The 21,702-nt window shown below is 47.8% G+C and overlaps 1 protein-coding gene across 1 annotated transcript in view; it reads left to right on the forward strand.

Moving 5' to 3' along the window:
- The window catches only part of LOC125447911 (anthrax toxin receptor 1-like), a 149,793-nt gene that overhangs the window by 37,227 nt on the left and 90,864 nt on the right, over nucleotides 1-21,702 (forward strand). Inside the window, exons 7-10 of the mRNA XM_048522695.2 lie at nucleotides 3,743-3,811; nucleotides 10,830-10,910; nucleotides 14,751-14,811; nucleotides 20,700-20,798. Coding sequence (XP_048378652.1) covers nucleotides 3,743-3,811; nucleotides 10,830-10,910; nucleotides 14,751-14,811; nucleotides 20,700-20,798 — 310 coding nt within the window. The remainder of the gene's footprint in view (nucleotides 1-3,742; nucleotides 3,812-10,829; nucleotides 10,911-14,750; nucleotides 14,812-20,699; nucleotides 20,799-21,702) is intronic.

Below are 21,702 nucleotides of genomic sequence, written 5' to 3' on the forward strand. Positions count from 1 at the left end.
GAAGATGTGTCCGGGGAGGTGTGAACAGTGGAGTGATCAGCGTCTGTCCGAAACCAGAAGCAGGAGAAAGACAAGATGAAGATTAAATCATGCACAGGCAATAAAGATAGGGGCTTGAAATTCTTGAGCCACCTTCAGGTTTGGCTGCCATGTGGAACAGGCCGGGATTATTGGCATCGATCTGTTTGATCCATCCCCAGGTCAGTTCATCTTTGTGCTGTTTTTCTCGACAGTCCCGCTGACAGTGTTATCTATTAGCCTTCCTGCTGAATTGTTATTCCCCACGGCCAATCAGCCAGCCGCACTGTTCTGAACTGCCCCATTGACTGGATGTTCCCCCCATCCCGCTCCTGAGCCATGTGCTTGAAGAAAATAACCTGGTTTGAGTGACACAAGCTGAGCCCAGTCCCAATGCCAGGGACTTTTGTTTTGATGAGCATTGGCACGGCCCAGTAATGCTGGGAGGGGAGGGGGTGGTCACATCATTCCGGAGAAACAGATGCTTGGCACAATGTCACAATGAAGTCATTCAGTCAAAGGTTATCATCCTGCTGTAAATCATCGCAGCTCAGTGCACGGAGGGTTTTCTTTTCGAGAAATATGGTCAGATTCCTTTCTCAGCACTGCGACTCTGTTCTGCTTGGCAACCATTTTCCACTTGTTGCAGCCTCTGTGTCTGCAGCTGCTTCACAGTGGATCAGGTCTGAGGTCCTCAATATTGAGTAGCTTCTCAACATTTTCTCCCCCTTCACCTCTGCCATCTCGGTATGCTTCCGAGAATTAGGGCGATTGTGGTGAAAGATGACAGCTCTGCCTCCACAAGTTCATGACCAACGTCATGAGTGAACTGGGGTCACTTTCCTTCAGCTCTCCTGCTTTCCACTTCTCTCAGCAATTCTCTGGATGGATCCCATTCATTTAGAAACTGAAGTCAGAAAACCCCAGAGATTGCAGCCACAGCTGCCCAGAGGCTGCGAATCCTGAGGCGAGTAACTCTCATCCTGAATCCCCAAAGTCTGTCCACCATCTACAAGGCACAAGTCAGAAGTGTGATGGAATACCCCCCACTTGCCTGGATGGGGACAGCCCCAACAACACGCAAGAAACTCGACACCATCCGGGACAAAGCAGTTCCGCTTGATCGGCACCGCGTCTGCTCCTTCCACCACCGAAGCCGATTAGCAGCAGTGTCCCACCTACAAGGTGCACTGCAGAAATTCACCGATGCTTCTAAGAGAGTACCTTCCAAACCTATGACCACTGACATCAGAAGCAGGTACATGGGAACAGCGTTCCCCCTGCAGGCCACCCACCACCCTGACATGGAAATATATCACTGTTCCTTCACTGTCGCTGGGTCTCAACAACACTGGTGTTCATTAACTCCCCCCATTCAAGGACTCTCACCTCCACAAGGGAAATGAGGAGGTTCCCATAAATGCATGAACAATTAAGAATACATTTTTCATCTTTGTCTCGTTCTTTCCATCTGACTTCCTCACATCTCTTTCACTGGGACGGAGCTTGAGGTTAGTGTTAGTGTTTTCAAAGCTGATCATTTTGATTGGGAAAGGTCTGCCTGATCACCTGATAACCTTGTTTGAGACTCAAAGGCCAAGGAGACTTCTCAACACAATGGCATGTGCAGTGGACATCCAACTGGAGGCCGTCCTGTGACGCTTCAAGTTAAGTCTTTGGGAGATGGGTACAGGAAACAGTTGGTGAAAGGGGCAGACTAGTCAGGATAAATTAAACAGTGGCCAATGTGGGATCTCAAGGTCTGTGTTCAGTCAAGTACAAGTGGGAAGAAAGCCTGCAAAGTGGGGAGATCCTGTTTGATGAGATGCTAATACAGAAAGCACTCAGTCCCAATTCCGACAGGACAAGGATGTATTGAGAAGGAATACTCAACAGGATGCTTGGAGAAAGGGAGCCTCAAGGTGTTTTGAAAGGTCACCAAATAACAGCCAACAGGCATGCAGAAAATCCCAAATAAAAACTGTATCCTCTTCTATATTTTCATGTTTACATTCTGCCTCTTCTTGAAATGGACAATGTTTGCTGGGTTTGTGAAGTAGCTAAGGCTGATCCTATTTCTCAAAGTTTCTAAACCTCTTCGCATTGGGTAGATATTCCAGCTGAAGCTGATGAAAAAGGCACATCCTCTGCTTCCAACATCTTCTGGATGAAGGAAAACACTGTGCCATCCTGTTCAAATGGAACGCTTATACAGTTACCTGGTCACCCCCTGGTGGCAACTCAAAAGGGGAGCTGAAGCTCCAGGTACTTCTGTCAACAATATCAGGCAAAGAACTGCGGATGCTGAAGATCTGAAACGAAAACAGAAATTGCTGGTGAATCTCAACATTCCCTGATGGAGAATCACTGGAGTTGAAATGTTAACTCTGCTTTCTTCCCCCAGATGATGCCTGACCTGCTGAGTTTCACCAGCAATGTCTGTGTGAGGACTTTAATTACCCTGGTCAGAGATGTTGCAACACTCTTCCAGAGCAAGTAGGACTTGAACCTGGCTCCCCTGCCTCAGAGGTCGGAACACTGCCACAGCACTATGAGAGCTCCTCTCACAAATCACTGACATGTCTGCCCAGTTATCCGACTGTGATGGGTCATCAGTACCTGAAAAGCCTGACCTTATCAAATGGCTGAAATTGAAGTGTATAACAAGAGCTTCCAACTCCTCGAAGCAGGAGTTGGCAATCTGCCTCAGCCTCTCCATTTCTGTCTTCAAGTTATTGGCTTGAAACCAGCCCACATTCTGTCTGAGAGAATGAAAAGTATTAGGTCCAACTCACTGAGGAGGCTATGAGAGGACATTGACCTCTGGTAGATGTAACTCTTGTGAGTTCATTTGTAATATCTCTGGACTTACGACACTCATCATTGATAACCCAACTCCTCTCCTGTTCTGTTTCACCTCATTTCCGGTCTGTATGTCCATGTAGCTGGAGTGACATAGCAATTCTCCCAGCCCCACATTTTGGGATGTCTTGTTTAATAAACCCTAATTTTGACCTCACTACAAAGGGTTTTTGCTGTGCATTTGTTTCCAAAATGGGAATCATGAAACTAGGGTTTGGGGAAAACTAAATTAAAAACCAAAGGAACTGCTAATACTGTAAATCAGAAACAAAAACAGAAGTTGCTGGAAAAGCTCTGCAGGTCTGGTAGCAGCTGTGGAGAGAAATCAGAGTTAATGTTTCAGGTTGAGTGACCCTTCCTCAGAACTGGGCAGATTCAGGGTTAGGGTGAGAACTGGGCTGTTCTGAGGAAGGGTCACTCAACCCGAAACATTGACTCTGATTTCTGTCTACAAATTCTGGCAGACCTGCTGAGCTTTTCCAACAATTCCTGTTTTGTTGGGGATATGGTATTTGCCCTAACTCAGTGAAGGACGGAGATAGTAGTAACCGCAGATGCTGGAAAATCTGAGATAACAAGGTGTAGAGCTGGATGAACACAGCAGGTCAAGCAGCTTTCCTGCTCCTCTGATGCTGCTTGACCTGTTGTGTTCACCAGCTCTACACTTTGTTATCTCAGTGAAGGATGGGTTGTGAAAGGGGAGAGGGGTCAATTGAATGATGCCTCACTCTCCTGGCCTTAAGGTGAGGACAGCAGTCACATTATAACTTCAGCCCCATTCCTCCTGGCTCTGTGACAAATGCGTTGATGTATCGATTCTGTTTCGGACTTTCACATAATCGGCCCTTTCTTTTTGACTCAGGCTGACCGGTCACGAAGTCTGGGAGCAACGGTCTACTGTGTTGGTGTCAAAGACTTCAATGAAACTCAGGTGGGTGAGAATCATTTGCTTACCGAACTAGCTCCCAGCAGTGTGCACTGTCACACACAGACAGTGACGATGTGTGTAACTGAAGTGAGACAGAATCAGCAGAGATTTGGGGCCTGGAAGGCTTGGTTAGCCAGCTTAGTTAGCTGGACACCTGTTGAGCAATACCAACAGTTTGGGTTCAATTCCTGTCTCTAGCTGAGATCACCATGACAAACTGTCCTTCTCAACTTGCCCCCTCACCTGGGGCATGGTAGCCCTTGGGTTAGACAGCTATTAGTCATCTCTCTGTTTCCCACAAGAGAGGAGGCCTATGGTCCAGTAAGACTGTGACTTATATTATTATTATCACATGTACCAAGGTACAGTGAAAGGTTATGTTTTGTGTGCAATACAGGCACTTCGTATCAAACAAAGTGCATTAGGGTAACAGAACAGAGTGAGGATTGCAAAGTTACAGCTGCATAGAAGGTGCACAAAGAGCGAGGTCAACATTAAATGTTAAATTTGAGAGGTCCATTCAGAAATCTGTTATCAGAACAGAGGGGAAGAAGCTGCTCTAGAACCTGATGGTCTTGTGTGTTTAAGCTTTTGTATTTTCTGCCTGATGGATGAGGTTGGAAAAGAATATAACCAGGTGGATTTACCTTTCACTGGAGAGTAAGAAGACCCTACATTATGACTCATTTAACTCAAAGGAGGGGACAGTGATGGCCTAGTGGTATTAGCCCTGGACTGTTAACTGAGAGACTCTGATAATATGCTAGCAATTACGGTTCAAATCCTACCATGACAGAATTTGAATTTTAAAAAACCTAGAAGTCTAATGTTAACCATGATCCTGTTGTCAATTGTCAGGAAAAATCCATCTGGTTCACTAATGTCCTTTAGGGAGGGAAACCTGCCGTCCTTACCTGGTCTGGCCTACATGTGACTCCAGGCCCACGGCAATGTGGCTGACTCTTAACTGCCCTCTGGGTAATAAATGCTGCCTCGCCAGGGATGTGTGCGTCCTGTGAATGAATAAAACAGAATGTTGCCACGATGGTTGCAAATCTTCAGTCCATAATAATTGCAGTTCTTTAACTTCAAAGTCTGCACTCTGTAGCAGTTTGTCAATTTGATGGAGAAGCATTCCATTCATAACCACCTGATAATTTGTTCCATTCGACGCTGGCTTGCAACAGACTGTTTCACTTGAACTGAAAACAAACTCAGTGAGATCATCCCCTTTGGAAGCTCAGAGCAATTTTACAGGCAGACCACGTTGTCCTATTGAAGTGTCTGGTGTTATCAACTGGAGTGGACAGATCAAATGATTCACTGGTCGTTCCTCTGCTTTGTCTTTCTAAGCCCCTAAAACAAAAACTGTTCTGTCCCTTGTGTTCGAATAAGGACCCAGTCCAACATAAGACCCTTCCTCACTCCTTTGGCTTCCAGGGCTCCACATTCCCATGTAGTATCCGCTGCCGTTCTAATGTCAGTGTTTAAAAGCAATCGATAATCCCGAGTACTGATCAGAATCCAGATTCAGGGACAGCGGCACCAGGTTTATCCAGCAACACAGCGCTGACCTGTATTTCTGTTTCAAACAACAGGACTGATGTACAAAGCAGATGGGGAGAAACAGGGAATCGAAGCAGGCATTCCAATAATTCTTTGAATTCAAGGAATTGAAACTTGGCCAAATTTCAAGCACGGGGCTCCAACGAAAGCTCCACGAGCGTTCGAACGCATCTCCTTCATTGGCAGAATCAGAGTAGTCGCAGAAATGGTTCCATGAGGCCTTGACGAGTGGGAGGTGGGGCTGGGGAGTGATGTTCAGCCCGCCCACTCCTTTCCCACACCCGCTTCTGTCCTGTGCTGCGCACCTTTCCCTGGCTCTTCAACCACCGTCACTCTGCGGGAGGTTCTGTCCCAAATGGAATGTTCCTGGACTTTCCAGGATAAGCCACAAATCAGGTGTGATCCCTGCCTCCAGTTGTGTGAATTAAAAGCCCGCTATGCTTTCAGTTTGAGCCACTCAGCATTGCTTCCTTGGGTGGCCACTGGAAGAGATGCTGCTGTCTGCTTAATATGGGAAAACATGGGGGAGGCTATATTATTGTCACTGGGCTGGTGATCCAGAGAGCCAGGCTCTTTTCCTGGGACCTGGGTTCGAATCCTGCCACGGCAGAATGTGGAATTTAAATTCAGTAAAGAATCTAGAATTAAGGACCTGACAGTGATGGAATCTGTTGTCAATGGTTGGAAGCCCCGCCAGGGAAGGACATCAGCCATTCTCCCTTCCTATCTCCTGACCTTTGGCGACTGACCAGGTTTCTGGTATATGATATTCAGAGAAACCCCATGCTGATTCCAGCCCAGAGTGGTGGCTTTCCAGGTGAACAAATGCAGTCAGAGTTTCCACTGACCACCACTGAGGAGAGGGCTCTGTTAGCATTGGAAAGGACTGCAGAGGGTTGTGTGCTGAACCCTGGTCACTAGGGAATAGCAGGGCTCCTGGTGTAGCGGCTAACATGCCTACGCACAAACCAGGTTCAAGGCCTCTGCAGGGCTTGATGACCAAGGTAGTCACTTTTGAAATAAGACAGTGTGAAGCTGGGAGAACACAACGGGCCCGGCAGCTTCAGAGGAGCAGGAAAGCTGATGTTTCGGGTCAGGATCCTTCTTCAGAAATGGGCGCTGACTCCAACACCTGCAGTCCTTTCTATCTCTGAGCACTTTTGAAATGCAGCCTTCCATCCTCCTGACAAACTGAAGAGCAGGACAGGTTCCTGGTCTATAACGCAGAGTGGCACCCTCAGACCGTAGCCTCCCAACCTCAGCTCAGGAGAGCTGCTCTAGGAAAACAGTGGTCCCCATTGATTCTTGGAGGCAACTCTCCTCAATCTGAGCAACCCTCAGAATCACAGGATTGTTCCAGTGCAAAACGAGGCCATTTGGCCCAATGCCAACTGCCTGCACCAGTTCTATTCCCTATCTCCCAACCATCTCCCTACACACCATTTCTATCCAAATCACCATCCAGTGCCCCTCTTGAATGCTGCTCCTGAACCTGCCTCCACGACATTTCCAGGCAGTGCATTCCAGGCAGAGGGAGAAAAGGTTTTTCACCTCATTTCAAACCTGTTCTCTTCTCATTCTTGTTCCTTTTCCGAGGGGTAACAGCATCTCCCCGTCTCCTCTGAGCAGCCTGCTCCTGTTTGAATACCTTGCTCGGATTTCCCTCTCAGCTTTCCTGTCTCCAGGGAGAACAGTCCCAATCTCTTCAATCTATCCACATCGCTGAAGTTTCTCATTTCAGGAACTACCTGTGCAAATTGCCTCCTCACGATCTGACTCTCCTCCGGCAACGTAACTTTTCATTTCATAACATAAATTCTCTGAAATAATTGCCCAGAGGCCGGTATCCTGTCACCGAGACACCCTTTATTTACTTGTGCACCTGCCAGAGGCTCCGATTTAGTCCCGGAAGTCAGGAAACTCTCTGACACTCCATTTTATATCTGTCAGCCAGGGCTCCCTGATTGGCCCAGGTTGAAAAATTCAATCACAGATCGCAATGTCAATGAGGTCCATTTGGTTCCAGTCACTGCACTTTCCTTTCAGGAATACAGATCAAGAGAGTCAGTCAAAAGATAGGTCTAGAGGATACTAGAAGAATCAAAGGTTTAAGCTGAGGGCTCTGTATCTGAATAAACACAGCATTTGACACGGACTAGATGAACTGAAAGTTGAAATGTAATGACTGAGTACAATCTGGGAGCCACAACAGTGACATTTAGGGAGGATAAGAAAATGTGGGAGGGTGGTTGTGTTCGCACAAGAATGAAGGATGACCTCAGTTCAGGAAACCAGCCTGTGGAAACAGTTTGTGTTGTGGTGAATCAATGGCAAAGAGTTGCTCCTGGGAGCCCTGAACAGTAACCAATTTGTAGGATGGAGGAGAAATAATCAGAGGGTACAGAAATAATCACGGCAGATTTCAATCTGCTTACAGACTGTAAAGGTCAGAAAGGCACAGATCAATGGATGAAGATGAGTTTCTGGAAAGTTTTGGGGCAGTTTCTAATAAGAATGTATCCTGGAGCCAACTGGTTAGTAGGTGACATGAGACCTGGGATTCAGCAATGAGATAGGATCAATTTGTGACCTCAAAGAGAAAGCACCCTTCGGTAGCAGCAATCACAATTTGTTTAAATTTTGCCTTTGATTCGATGGAGAGAGAGGAGTGGGTCCAAGACATTTTTTAAAAAAAAACTTTCAAAATGGTAAATATGTGGGAACGAGAACAGAGCTGGCTGCAGTGAATTGGCAAATGATGTTAATAGGTAGAATACACCGAACAGATGCATTCTCTGATGAAGATGTAAATTTGGAGAAGGTTTATCAATTTGGGATGAGAGCATGGTTTTCTGTGGAAAAATCAGACAGGCTAGAATTTAAAATAAGTAATGGGCAGCTTGGTTGAAGCAGGTAAAATTTTGAGGGGTCTTGACATGATCGATGTGGAGAGGGTGATTCTTTCCATGGAAGAATCTACAACTAGGAATCGCTCATTAAAAATTGGGAATCATCCTTCATTAAACAAGGTGCTCAGAACTGAACACGACATTCCAAATGTGGCCTGACCAATGATGCGTAGAGGTGCAGCATCACTTCCTCGCTTTTATACTCTATGCCTCTATTTATAAACACAAGGATCCTTATCAACCTTCTTAGCAACTGTTCCAACTTGCCTGGCCACCTTCGGAGAATTACGCATGTGCACCCCAAGCCCCCGTGTCCCCTCAGTGTTGTACCACTCAGCCTGTATTCTCTCTCCAAGTTTCTTCTACCCAGATGCATAACGTCACATTTCTCTGCATTGACTTTCCTCTGCCAGGTGTCTGCCCATTTGGTCAATGCCCCTCTGAAGTCGTTCAGTGTCATCCTCACAATTCACTTTTCTCCCTAGCTTAGGGTAACCTGAAATATTAGTGATTTTGCCCTCAACACCCATCTCCAAATTATTTATATAAAGCAGAAAAAAACGGTGCCAACACCAATCCCGGGGATCACCAATTTCAGCTCGTCTTGAGTCTGAGAGATGTCCACCTAACCCTAACCATCCTTTTAGCCAACTTCCAATCCCTGCTACCGAGGACCCATCAATCCCAAACTTTTCTAATTTGCTAACCGTGGGCACCCTGGCAAATGCTTTTGAACGTCTCTATAAACCTTCGCAGCATGAGCCTCTCTCGTTGTCTATGAGACCTTGTCAAAGAATTCCATTACATTTGTGGGACGTGACCTCCTCCTGACAAAGCCATGTAGACGGTTTATTTGAGAGAGAAGTGCGCAAAGAAGAGAGAGGCACAGTGCTGTGGACAGCTAATGCCCTGAGTTTGGGGTCAAAACACACAACCTCGAGAACCTCCCTCTCCTTATGACCCATCCAATTGGGTCAGAGGTTGACCCCCACAGCCACACACCACCCCCCCGCCACCCCGCTCTTAACTAATGTGCTGTTCAGTAAAATCCCTGCTGGTCTGTTTGCAATTTGAATTCCAGATTCCCATCTAATTTCCTCTCACTCCCCTGCCTCATTGGATTCTTCCTAACTCTGCCTTAATAATATTCAGTGGCCCTGTATCCACCCCCTTTCAGAGGCAGAGAGTCCCAAAGTTGCAGATTGAGAAAAAAAAACTCATCTCCGTCCTGTAAGCACAACCCCTACATTTTACTGCCGTAGCTCCCAACTCTGACTGACAGGCTAATAGCAGCAGCATGTACTATCTACAAGATGCAGTTCAGAAATTCACCAAAGTCCCTCAGACAGCACCTTCCAAACCCACGACCGTTTCCATCCAGAAGGACAAGGGCAGCAGATACATGGGAAGACTGTCCCCTGCAAGTTCCCCTCCGAGACCCTCACCATCCTGACTTGGAAATATATTGCCATTTGTTCAGTGTGGCTGGGTCAAAATCCTGGAATTCCCTCCCCACTGGCATTGTGGGTCAACCCACAGCACATGAACTGCAGCAGTTCGAGAAGGCAGCTCACCCCCACCTTCTCATGGGGCAACTAGGGACAGACGATGTATGGTGGCCTGGCCAGTGATGCCCACATCCCACAAGGGAATGAAAGCCATGAGGAAATATCGCGTGCGTCCCCACTGCGTGTGGATGACTCGGGATCGCACACAGTGCAATCAGGTCGCACAGCCGTCTTTGTAACTCCTGCGGAAACACGCCCAGTCCGACCCATTCCTACAGCACAACATGGAAAATATTCCTGAAGCTCAGCACCTAACGTTGGAGACACCATATCCCCCGTGCTCACTGCTCGCCTCAGCTCTTCAGATCGAAAACGAGAAACAAAGCATTTGCCAAGGCAGAAGAACTCCTGCCAGTGTCTGCCAGGTAGTGACTTGGGCCTCGGAACCCAACCTTCCCTATTTCTGGAGCCGCTAAGGCATCCTGTGAAACATCGATAGTTTCCCAGTTCTAACTGAGAGAAGGCAAATGTGGAATTGAACTGACATTGCTGTCAAAGCCACTGGACTTGAACCATCTTGAGCTCTGGTAGCAGTCTTGGGTAAGTGGTGGGAAACTGACTACAGTTCTTTGTGCAATATTTTGTCGAACCCCTACAGTGTGGAAGCAGACCATTCAGCCTATTGGGTTCATGCTGACCCCACAAAGAGCATCCCACCCTATCCTTGTAACCCTGCATTTCCCATGGCTAATCTCAGTTCCCCAAGGCTGGAATTGAACCTGGGCCTCTGGCAGTGCTAACCACTGAGCCACCGTGCTGCCCTATTTATTCATATTTATTCACTGATAATCGTGAGATAATGATGCAGTTATGTATGATATTACAATATATTTAATATTGATTTGTTAATATTGATTTAAAAGTTGCAAACTAATGGTGTAAATAATGAAATAATTTCTTTGCCTCCCCTGAATCTGACCTCCTATCCCCACCGTAATTGCCCTCCCCTGCCTGTCCCTTCCACCTCCCCGGTTGTAGCTGGCCCGAATTGCAGACAGTAAAGACCATGTTTTCCCGGTGAATGACGGTTTTGAGGCACTCCAAGGCATCATCGACTCGGTGAGTGCTGTACAGTCTCCTAGTGAACGTGGCTGCCCACTGCAGTGAATGACAGCAGGAATTGCAAGCAGCTGCTAGCTATTAAAACAAAAAAAAAGCTGCTTCCCCAGCTCATTTTCAAAAAGCAGCCTGGGAAAAGCTGGATGGAAACGAGGTTTGGGATCAGAGAGCCTTTGTCGAGATGAACTGATTGTGGTGGGAGTGGGGCAGTGGGCAGCGAGAGGAGGTGGGGTCATCGCAGGACAGTGAGAAAGCTGACACTTACTGTGTACTGCACCAGAGGAACAGGTCCGGTGCAGGTAACATTTCCCAGGTATTGCATCGGTTTCCATACCCTGGTTGGGCTCTATTGATTGCTTTTCCTGATTGCTCCACTGATGGTGATTTTGCTGCCCAGAACTTACAGCAGCTTACTTTTTGAGCCAAAAATGAGTTGGCTGCACGCTACCTCGCTCTGCCCGGACAGAAAGTGAATGCTCCTCCCACACACTGTCAGATCTGGCCCCACTGGACGTGAAGCCTCACAGAAATAACACCACCAATTCCAACTGCACCAGTGAGCAAACCCAGTGACCAGCACCTACAGACCTTTTGAACAACATGAACAGAAATGAAAGGCAGGGACTTCAGACAGGGGCGTATATTTGAGGATGGAGGACCATAAGACGTTGAGGTAGAATTCGGCCATTCAGCCCATTCAGAGTTTGTTCCGCCCTTCATCGCTGATCTGATGGGCCCTTGCTCGACTCTCCTGCCTTGTTTCCCCCATGAATTTAAGGCTTGGGAATTTCCGACCGGTGAGGAATTTGTCAGCTGGACAAAGACTGGTATAGTGCTATCACAGGGGATACTCTGGGTCACTGGGGTCACCCTATATTGATCCCATTGGGAGCTGCAGGCTGATTGCTCGACGTTTACATACAGTGAACCTGGAGGTGTGTGGGGAGGAGCCGGTAAGCTGTTGGCAGTAAATCTCACTGTGTATCTTCCGTTGCTGATTGCTTTCCATCTCAAACACCACAAGAAAGTAGAGTGATCCAAGAGAGACCCACATTCCAGAGGGAACACTGTGTGCTCAGGGAAGAGATGTTTTATAGGCAGCAATTAAAACAGTGAAACGCTCCAAACCTTTTTGATCAGAACGGTGAGAACCAACTGATCCTCTTTCAAACTCAGTCTGCACAAGTCTGCTTATTGTAGTCCGTAATGATCATCAGTCACTCCCTGTCACAGGGTCTGAGTGACCTTTGGCCATTCTGTATTACAGGGTCTGAGTGACCCCTGGTCATTCAGTATCACAGGGTCTGAGTGACCCCTGGTCATTCATATCACAGGGTCTGAGTGACCCCTGGTCATTCAGTATCACAGGGTCTGAGTGACCCCTCCTCATTCACCATCACAGGGTCTGAGTGACCCCTGATCATTGTGTATCACAGGGTCTGAGTGTCCCCTGGTCATTCTGTATCACAGGGCCTGAGTGACCCCGGTCGTTCTGTATCACAGGGCCTGAGTGACCCCTGGTCATTCATATCACAGGGTCTGAGTGTCCCCTGGCCATTCAATATTTCAGGTTCTGAGTGACCCCTGGTTATTCAATTTCACAGGGTCTCAGTGACCCCTGGTCATTTAATATCACAGGATCTGAGTGACCCCTGGCCATTCACTATCACAGGGTCTGAGTGACCCCTGGTCATTCTGTATCACAGAGTCTGAGTGACCCTTGGTCATTCTGTATGACAGGGCCTGAGTGACCCCTGGTCATTGTGTATCACAGCGTCTGAGTGACCCCTCCTCATTCTGTATCACAGGGTCTGAGTGACCCCTGATCATTGTGTATCACAGGGTCTGAGTGTCCCCTGGTCATTCTGTATCACAGGGCCTGAGTGACCCCGGTCGTTCTGTCTCACAGGGCCTGAGTGACCCCTGGTCGTTCTGTATCACAGGGCCTGAGTGACCCCTGGTCATTCTGTTTGTTTCTGCTTTATTAGTAGACATATCTCAGTTAGATCTCCACTCATCCTTCGCAACTTTAATGTATCGGTCTGAACTGCTCAATTTGTCTTCGAAAGAGGAACCTCTAATATCTGGAGTTAATCTGGAGTCAACTTTCTTTGAACTAACTCCAATACAATTACATTCTTGCTCAGCTGAGGGCACCGAAGCTGTAAGCAGTACAGAGTTGAGTGAGGCATTTGGGATTTTGTTTGGTATTGATTGTGGGTTATAGAGTGAAACACTTTGTTCTGGTGGCGAGATTTCGGACAAGGTGGGATAGTCTTCACATTGGCTTCAGACCACTCAGGAGACATTGAGTCATAGAGCTGTACGGAACAGAAACACACCCTTCAGTCCAACTCGTCCATACCGACCAGATACCCTAAATTAATCTCGTCCCATTCACCAGCATTTGGCCCATATCCCTCTAAGCCCTTCCTATTCATGTACCCATCCAGATGCCTTTTCAATGCTGTAATTGTACCAGCCTCCACCACATCCTCTGGCAGCTCATTCTGTACACACACCACCCTCTGTGTGAAAAAGTTGACCCTTAGGCCCCTTTTAAATCTTTCCTCTCTCACTTTGAACCTACATCCTCTAGTTTTGGACTCCCCCATCCTGGGGAAAAGACCTTGGGTATTTACTCTGTCCACACCCCTCATGATTAGGTGACTTGGTGTCAAAAGCAGCGTCTCTAGCCTCAGACCATTCATTTTCCACAAGACCAGGGCAGAATCAATCCGGGGATTGGATAGTTGGATAAATTGGGGCAATGGGACCTTGGAGAGGAGAAGACTAAGAGGGGGACTGGGCAGAACCAACAGAGAGAAATTGCTCCAGCCTGGTAAAGAATTGGGAATGAGATGGCAACAGGTCGAAAACATTTTGCGAAAGAAGCTAGTGCGGGGTGTCAAAGAAAAGGTTTTTCTTCAGCAGTGTGTTAGCATTAGTAATGCTTTGCCTGGAAATGCGATGCAGGCAGGTTCAAGATGAGGGTATCGCCTGATTAACTAAATGTGCAGGGTTGTGGGGAAAAGGGCTGACAATGGCACTCATTCGTGGTGCTCATTTGGGCTGTAGGCGGAGACACAATGGGCTGAGTAGCCTCCTGGCTGAATATAACATCTCTGTGATTCTGTAGAATTGTAGTGGGTGGGGACATGGATAAGGTGAGTGGCCAGGGTCTTTTTCCCAGGGTAGGGGAGTCCAAGGGTAGAGGGCATGGGTTTCAGGTGAGCGGGGAAAGATTTGATGGGAACATGAGGGGTGGGTTCTTCACGCGGGGGAGGGTGTATATATGGAATGGGCTGTCAGGGACGTGGCGGAGGTGGGACAGTTCGAACATTTGAGAAGCATTTGTGCAGGTACATGGATGGGAGAGGTTTAGAGGCCAAACACAGGAAAATTGGACTTTGTAAAATTGGAAACTGGGCCAGCATGGGCGAGTTGGGCTGAGGGACCTGTTTCTGTGCTGTGTACCTCTGTGACATTATGTCTGAAGGATGTAGAACCAAGACTGGTGAGAAAGGATTGAGGTCACACCCAGATCGTACGCGATCTCAGGTGAACTCAGTCAAGGGGCTGAGTGGCCTGCACTTGTGTGAGTAAATCTGTCATCCACTTGATCTCCCTCTGTCTGAAACTCCTCAACATTTACTTGGACAATCAGCAATTTGTGTCTTGAACATTGGCTTGCCCTGTATGTTTTGGAACCTGACCATCCTGCAGAAAGATGTGCCATTGTTTGGTCAGTCACATGTTAATGTTTATTCCCAGTTCTGGCAGCACACTGGAAAGCATTGCTGGATTGCTAATTGTTGCTTCTTTCTCCCTGGCAAATAGATCTTGAAGAAATCCTGCATTGAGATCCTAGCTGCTGAGCCATCAAGCATCTGTGCTGGAGGTAAGGATTTGCAGCCAACTCCAAACGCATTGAATATTTATCCTTTGTCAATCTATTCCAGAATGAACCCATTCCAGCAAAAGCACGCATGTCAGTTCATTTCCTCCCTTCGTGCAGTTTCATTCCATCAGAAAGTTTCCATTCTGCAGGAACAGCAGAAATCCCATGCAAGAGAAAGTGAGGGGGAGCGGGATGTGGGGAATGGGAAAAGAAGACGGGATAGACGGTTTTCCGAAAGATCCAGTATGGACTCAAAGGGGTGGGGTTTGGCCCTGCTCACTTTGCGATCGAGGTGCGAGTGTCAACAGGCAACTGTTCACACAATCCACATTCACTGGGCATTGTGACGAGCTGCTGCCCCCCGCCCCCAACTTCCATCCCCATGGCTCTGTCGAAGGTCGAATCAAATGTGGACTTGCATTGGCGTAGCGGCCTCCAGCGTGAGAGCCAGTGGGCCTCAGGCCCCTCTGCATGACCAAGCAGTGGTATTGCAGTGAGCTAGTGAGACGGGGATGTCATGGTCCACCATCAGAGGTAGGTTTTTTGAGGCGTGCCTTCAGGTAGGGGAGTGAGGTGGGGGCTATAGCAGAGAGCTGGTTGCGGGGTATTCTACAGCAAAGGGAGCTGAAGGCTCGTACACTGATTCTGGACTACAGGGAGATGTAAGAGGCCAATGAGCACAGATATCCCGGAGCCTTGACAAGATGGAGATAGTTCCGGAGACAGGGAAGGGTGACGTGATGGAAGGCTTTGTCAGTGCGAACGAGATTTTATAATAGAGGTGTTAGTGAAGCTGGAGTGAGCACAGGGGTGACAGGAGTGCACATGCTTTGGTGTGAGTAAGCTTCAGCGTTCTGGGTGACCCGGATCTCTTAGCCCTTCCCCACTCTGAGCCGGGAAATGATGGTGGTCCCACAGCCGAGTAAGGCCAGAAGTAAAATGAGGAGTTCCTCAGGTCCCAGTGGAAGGCACTGCAGGATCCCAAGAACGGCTGTCGGACACATCAGCTCACGGGATCATGCCCCTCACATTGGTGTGTTGGTTCCAATCCAGCTGAGCTGTTCAGGAGCTGGTATACAACGTGCCCAGGAAGGGAGTCTCCCCTTGACTAGTTACTCTCTGACATTACCTTGGTTATCACTGTAGCCAAGTTACAGAGAGCTGAGGCTAGGCCTGGCATTGATTCATATACTGGTGACGTATGAAATGGACCATGTCCAACTGGAGTCTCGGGATTTTTTCCTGTGAAACATGCTCGTGGCATTGCATTCTTGGAGCGGTCAAATTTTTCTCGAGTGCAGTACTTAAATGGTAGTGAGCGCCCATGTGCTCAGTGTTCAAACAAGTCCTTTCCATTTCTTATCACTGCCTCGAACACCTAACGCCAACCCTCATCCTCATCATCTCCTGCCCCCTTTGCCCCTGGCCTTGCTCAAGATCTATGGTCAAGAAATGTTTCAGCTGATAAAATCTCACCCTTTTTTTAGCAAATCCCTCGGCACCCCTTGTCCCCTTCCCACCTCTGGAGCCTTTCCCATCACACTCCCATCCCTCTGAGATCTCTGCACTTCTCCAATTGAGTTAGTCCAGGGCTTCTGGCCGAATCTTCCTTTGGGAGTTCCTCCATCATGTCTCAGCCTCTGAACTCCCTGGTTAAGGCCCCATTTAAAACCCACCCCCTTGCTCCTTGCATCCTCTGTGGCAGGATCAGCTGGGATCCTTTTACACTGGAGTTTAGGAGGCTGAGGGGGTGACCCTGTTGAGGGTTATAAAAATCATCAGGGGTAGAGGTGAAGTGTATGGCAGGTGACTTTTCCCCAGGGTGGGGTATTTCAAAACTAGGAGGTGAGAGGAGAAAAATTTGAAAAAAAAGGGGGCAATTTATTTTTATACAGAGAGTCATTTGTGTGTGGAATGAACTTCCTGAGGAAGTAACAGATGCAGGTAGAGTATTAACAATTAAAAGGCATTTGGATAAAATCACGAAGAGGAAAAGTTGAGAGGGATATGGGCCAGGAGCAGGCAGGTGGGACTAGTTTCGTTTTGGATTATGTTCAGCGTGGTTTGGTTCGATGGAAGGGTTATTTCTGTGCTGTATGATTGTATGATACTATGGCTTGGTGTCAATGTCAATCCGAGAGATCAAAGCATTACAGATCAAACTGAACAAGCCAGGCTCTTTCGTAAGTAAACAGCCTCGAAACTGGGAAGGGGGAATGCTGGTTTTATTGAAGTTCACAAGGCAATTCTTGCTCCTGTTTGAGAGATCCCAGTGTGAAGAAGGAATTCAGGATGAGGCTGTCCCCAGGTGAAGGAATTGTGCTGTTCCCATGCTTTGATACTGGGGATTGTTGACAGGAGACCACAGTGAGCAGAGCCTTTCCCAGTGTGTGGTCACCATCCATGCGTGGGACGAAAACAAAGGAGCTGGATCCAACAGGAACACTGCCTGGTTTCCAAGCTGTACTCGCCAAAGGACAGTGCCTGGCTTTCTTCCATCTATACCCCCATCCCCCCCACCCCAACGGCCCCCAACATGAGACCCTTCCAACTGAGATATCCTGAGGCAGTCTGGCTGAAACCCCAGTGTTTTCCTCATCCAATTCCCCACTCCAGGAAAAGCAGAGAAATGTCACAGGATTCACTTCCAGGATCCTCAGAAGGATGAGGGAGGAATTTGGATTTGTCTGGCCCTGAATCACATCCCACAGTGCAGTCCTAGAGTTCGCATTGAGGCAATTCCTTTGTTCAGAGCACCAAACCCCAGGGAGCAGTGACATTGACCAACATGTGTCTTTTTTATCCCCTACAATTCAGTTTGAGGGGAAAATGTTGGCTAGGCTGTGCTGAGAACTTGCTTTACCTTTCAGGTGGTGAACCAGGACAGGAACATAGGAACAACAGCAGAGCATTGCTCGAGATTTTACATTGTGGATGATTGCCTTTGCTCCCCACTATTCCTATATCCCTTGATGTCATTGATGTCAAGAAATCCACTGATCTATATCTTGAACCGACTTGAGCTTCCACACTCCAACAGACGTAGACAGTTCCAAAGATTTAGCCTCTCATGAGTGAAGAAATCGCTGCTCATCTCAGATCGCTGAGTCTGAGGCAGTGTCCCCTGCTTCTGGAGTGACCAAACTGCGTGAACAACAATGCAAAAGAGCTCTTTCAGGTCTTTCCAAACCCACCCACTGGAACAGATTGATCTCAAATCTGAGATCTCACCCAGACAGCCCACCGCTCCTGCAGTAACAAGTGAAAAATTCACACAGGGGTCTTCAAAGTATACAAACACCTGAGGAACTTAACCGAATCCTCAGAATGGGAAGGGATCTCAAGTTATTTGCCAAATGAGACCGTTGGAGGGTGAACCAAAAGCTAGGTCCAATAAGTGTCTGACAGAGGATCTTGGAGGAGGACAGAGTTGTCGAGAGAGTGAGGTGTTTGTGGATTATGTATGTTTTATGGATCTTCGTATGGTCCATGCCACCAGAAGGCACATCACTGACACTGGGGGAAAGGAGAACCATTTAGAGGAGGGGAAAGGGTTCGAGAGTTTGGAGGAGGCCAGTTTGGAGGTTTCTGAGACAGGTAGGAAGAAGGTCAGGCATGCACTGCAGTGCAAGGAGGAGAACATTGATTCTGCGTTGGACTCTGGGTGTCTGTCTTGGTCCATGAAGACAGGGGGTAAAGGTAGAATGAGGAGGGGATGGTGTGGAATAGGGTTGGGACAGCAGACCTAACGGATATTATATTGTGGAGCGGTAGAATAGGGGCAAAACCGAGAAATAGTCAGGTATTTCAGCAATAAACTAGTGAAGCGGGGGCAGGAGGCAGGAGCTGACACAAAGGCGGATATTGGTGGTTGGAATAATGAAAGGATATGGATGAGTCCAGCTCGGACTCAGTGACTTGGTCCTCAAGCCAGGTAAAAGCTGGAGTTCCAAGCTTGTACACAGGCTGACAAAGGTGGCCTTTGGTGCTCTTAGTTCAGAAGGAAATTCATAGAATCCCTACAGTGTGGAAACAGGCCCTTCAGCCCAACAAATCCACACCCAGCCATGGAGCTTCCCACACAGGCCCATAGCCCTTGAACCCACATAATCTACACACCCCGAACACTACAGGCAATTTAGCATGGACAATCCACCTAGCCTGCAGATCTTTGGACCATGGGAGGAAACCAGAGCACCCAGAGGAAACTCACACAGACTCGGGGAGAATGTGCAAACTCCACACAGACAGTCACTTGAGGCTGGAATTGAACCCAGGTCCCTGGTACTGTGAGGCTGCAGCGCTAACCACTGAGCCACCGTGTCATCCAGATTGTGCCCCAGCCAGAAGTGGGCGTGAGATAGTCTGACAATACAGAGAGGTGGAAGTGAGTATCATCTGCCAGAGATGACTCTACGTCTGTTGGCAATGTGGGGCAAAGGAAGGGGTTTACAGTACATTCTTGGGAAGCCGTTGGGTACGGGGGAGGAGGTGGCATGGTGGTAATGTCATTGGGTGAATTACCCAGAACTCTTGGTTCATGTCCAGGGGAATTGGGTTCAAATCCCACCACAGTAGATGGTGAAATATAAGTTTGATTAAAAGTCTGGAATAAGTACCTAGCCCAGTGGTAACTCTGTAGTGACTGTTAGTCATCTTGTTTCAAAAGCTGTGTGGTTCATGTACATATGTCAGGGAAGGAAATCTGCCATCCTCACCCAGTCTGGCTGATAGCCTCAGGTGACACATGCAAAGCAGGGGGCTGCAGTTTGCCAGGGCAGACAGGAAGAAGCAATGGCACTGGAAGGAGGGGTTGGGGACAGTGGTGGTCTCACAGAGAGGGAGGCGTTGACAAAATCAGTGGAGTGTTCCCATCTGAGGTGGACTCTCACAGACACTGACCGACCAGAGAATTTTGTCTCACATTTGCATTGTGTGCAGTGACCGTTTTATAACCTTCCCAGTTCAAGTGAGGGCTTGTGACTTGTCGAACAGTTTCTCCTTCATGGACCCCTTCTGCTCCAGGGAAGTGACCCAAAAGTTTTCCAACCAGCATTCTGACTGTGGGAAAACTTTGATCAAACTGCCCCGAAATGACTGGGCGTACCGTTGCCATATATTCTCTTCGGCAGGAACCTTGAGGTTACTTCCACATGGCTGGGTGTGCTATGGATATAATGCAGAGCCTCTTTACGCATGACCCATGAGCCTTAAAACCTGATGGGACACAGTTACACTGAGGCTCCAAATCAGTAACAGTAACTTCCAGTGTGTTAAATACATGAATATTTGATCTCTCCTCATGCAAAGCGAACATTATAAGTCATGATGTCAGGGCCTGGAGCTTACTCCAACTCCTTGTCTTTTGCTAATATGATGAGAGTAATGAGTCAATTGAAAACAGAGAAGGGAGAACAACTTTTGGAAGGCAAGAGTTCCAAAAGCATGCTTTCCATCAGGGATTTAGAACTTTTTTGGAATTTGAATAGAAAACAGCACGGGCTATCTGCCACGTTTGAGGAAATTTAATCCACCAACTCCAACAGGAGATTATCAAACAGGCTGTAGATTCCAAAGAATACACAATGCAATTGCTCCATTTGGGTTGGTTTGAGTGAAATGGCTGAGCGCATGGAGATTCTGGTTTCTGGAACATCCCTGAGCTGGGGCATTAGCATGGATGTCCCCATTCACTGCTGAGGCAAACAGCAGCAATGCGAAGGGTTCCAGGGTAGGTTCAAGGTTCAGAGAACATCGTCCCTACTTCGACCAGATCCGGGGACTGATTGCAACACTGGATAGTGGGGATGCACTGCACTGACTGGTAATCACGTGACTCAATTTGTTGACACCTGGGACTTCTCTAACCTGCATTTTCCCTTCTCCAGAAACGTTCCAGGTTGTTGTGAAGGGGAACGGATTTTCCCATGCGCGCAGTGTGGATAAAGTTCGCTGCAGCTTCAAAATTAATGACACAGTCACCCTCAGTAAGTATCCAGGATGACCTCCAGGATATTTGAATAGACAGGGGTCTTCCTTTTGGCACTGGGATGGGGGGGGGCAGGATTTAGGGTGATTTCGGTCTACTCCCCTCCGATTCAAGTAATAAAAAAACACAAGGTGCAAGAAACTGTCAAGGCTTTGCAAAATCTTCAACATTGTCCAAAGGAGACCAGCTTTTCGGCTTGCACTCATCAAAAATAAAATACGAAAAACAGGCTTAGAGAATGAAGCAGAGACAGAAGGTGCTGGAAAAGCTCAGCGGGTCTGGCAGCATGCGTGGAGAGAAATCAGGGTTAACGGTTCAGGTCCAGTGACCCTTCCTCAGAACGCATTCAACCTGAAATGTTGACTCTGATTTTCTCGCCACAAATGCTGCCAGACCGGCTGATTCTTGTTTCTGATTTACAGCATCCGCAGTTCTTACGGTTTCTATTGAAGAAACAGACACCATTTCACACAGCATGAGAAAAGGTTGCTGATTGGTTGGCTTATCATTGGCATGAATAGGCAGCAAGAGCAGTTAACTGTCAGTCTTCAGTCTCAGAGCAGGCAGGTGGATTCTGATTGGTCAGAGTGTCACTATGGAGACACAGCAGAGTTTGGCTTCCTCCATGTTGGCTTTGAGTTAAAGAAAATGTGCAGTGGCACCTGCAAATCCCTGTCGCCTCCGAATGATAGGGTCCTACACGTTGATGCATGCAACTTTTCAAAATCACAGTGCTCCAATGCTACCTTTGGACTGGAGTTGACCCTGATCATTTCAGTCTTTCTGCCTGAAATGAAGGTGTACAACCTGAAATTCCTTAGTGTCTCTGTGACGTGGGCTCCTGCCAAACACACTCTGAAACAGCAGCCGTGTTGGGAGTGTGGAGTTTCTGCTCCTGGTGC

The sequence above is a fragment of the Stegostoma tigrinum genome, chromosome 40 (genome assembly GCF_030684315.1).
Source record: "Stegostoma tigrinum isolate sSteTig4 chromosome 40, sSteTig4.hap1, whole genome shotgun sequence".
Classification (NCBI taxonomy): Eukaryota; Metazoa; Chordata; class Chondrichthyes; order Orectolobiformes; family Stegostomatidae; genus Stegostoma; species Stegostoma tigrinum.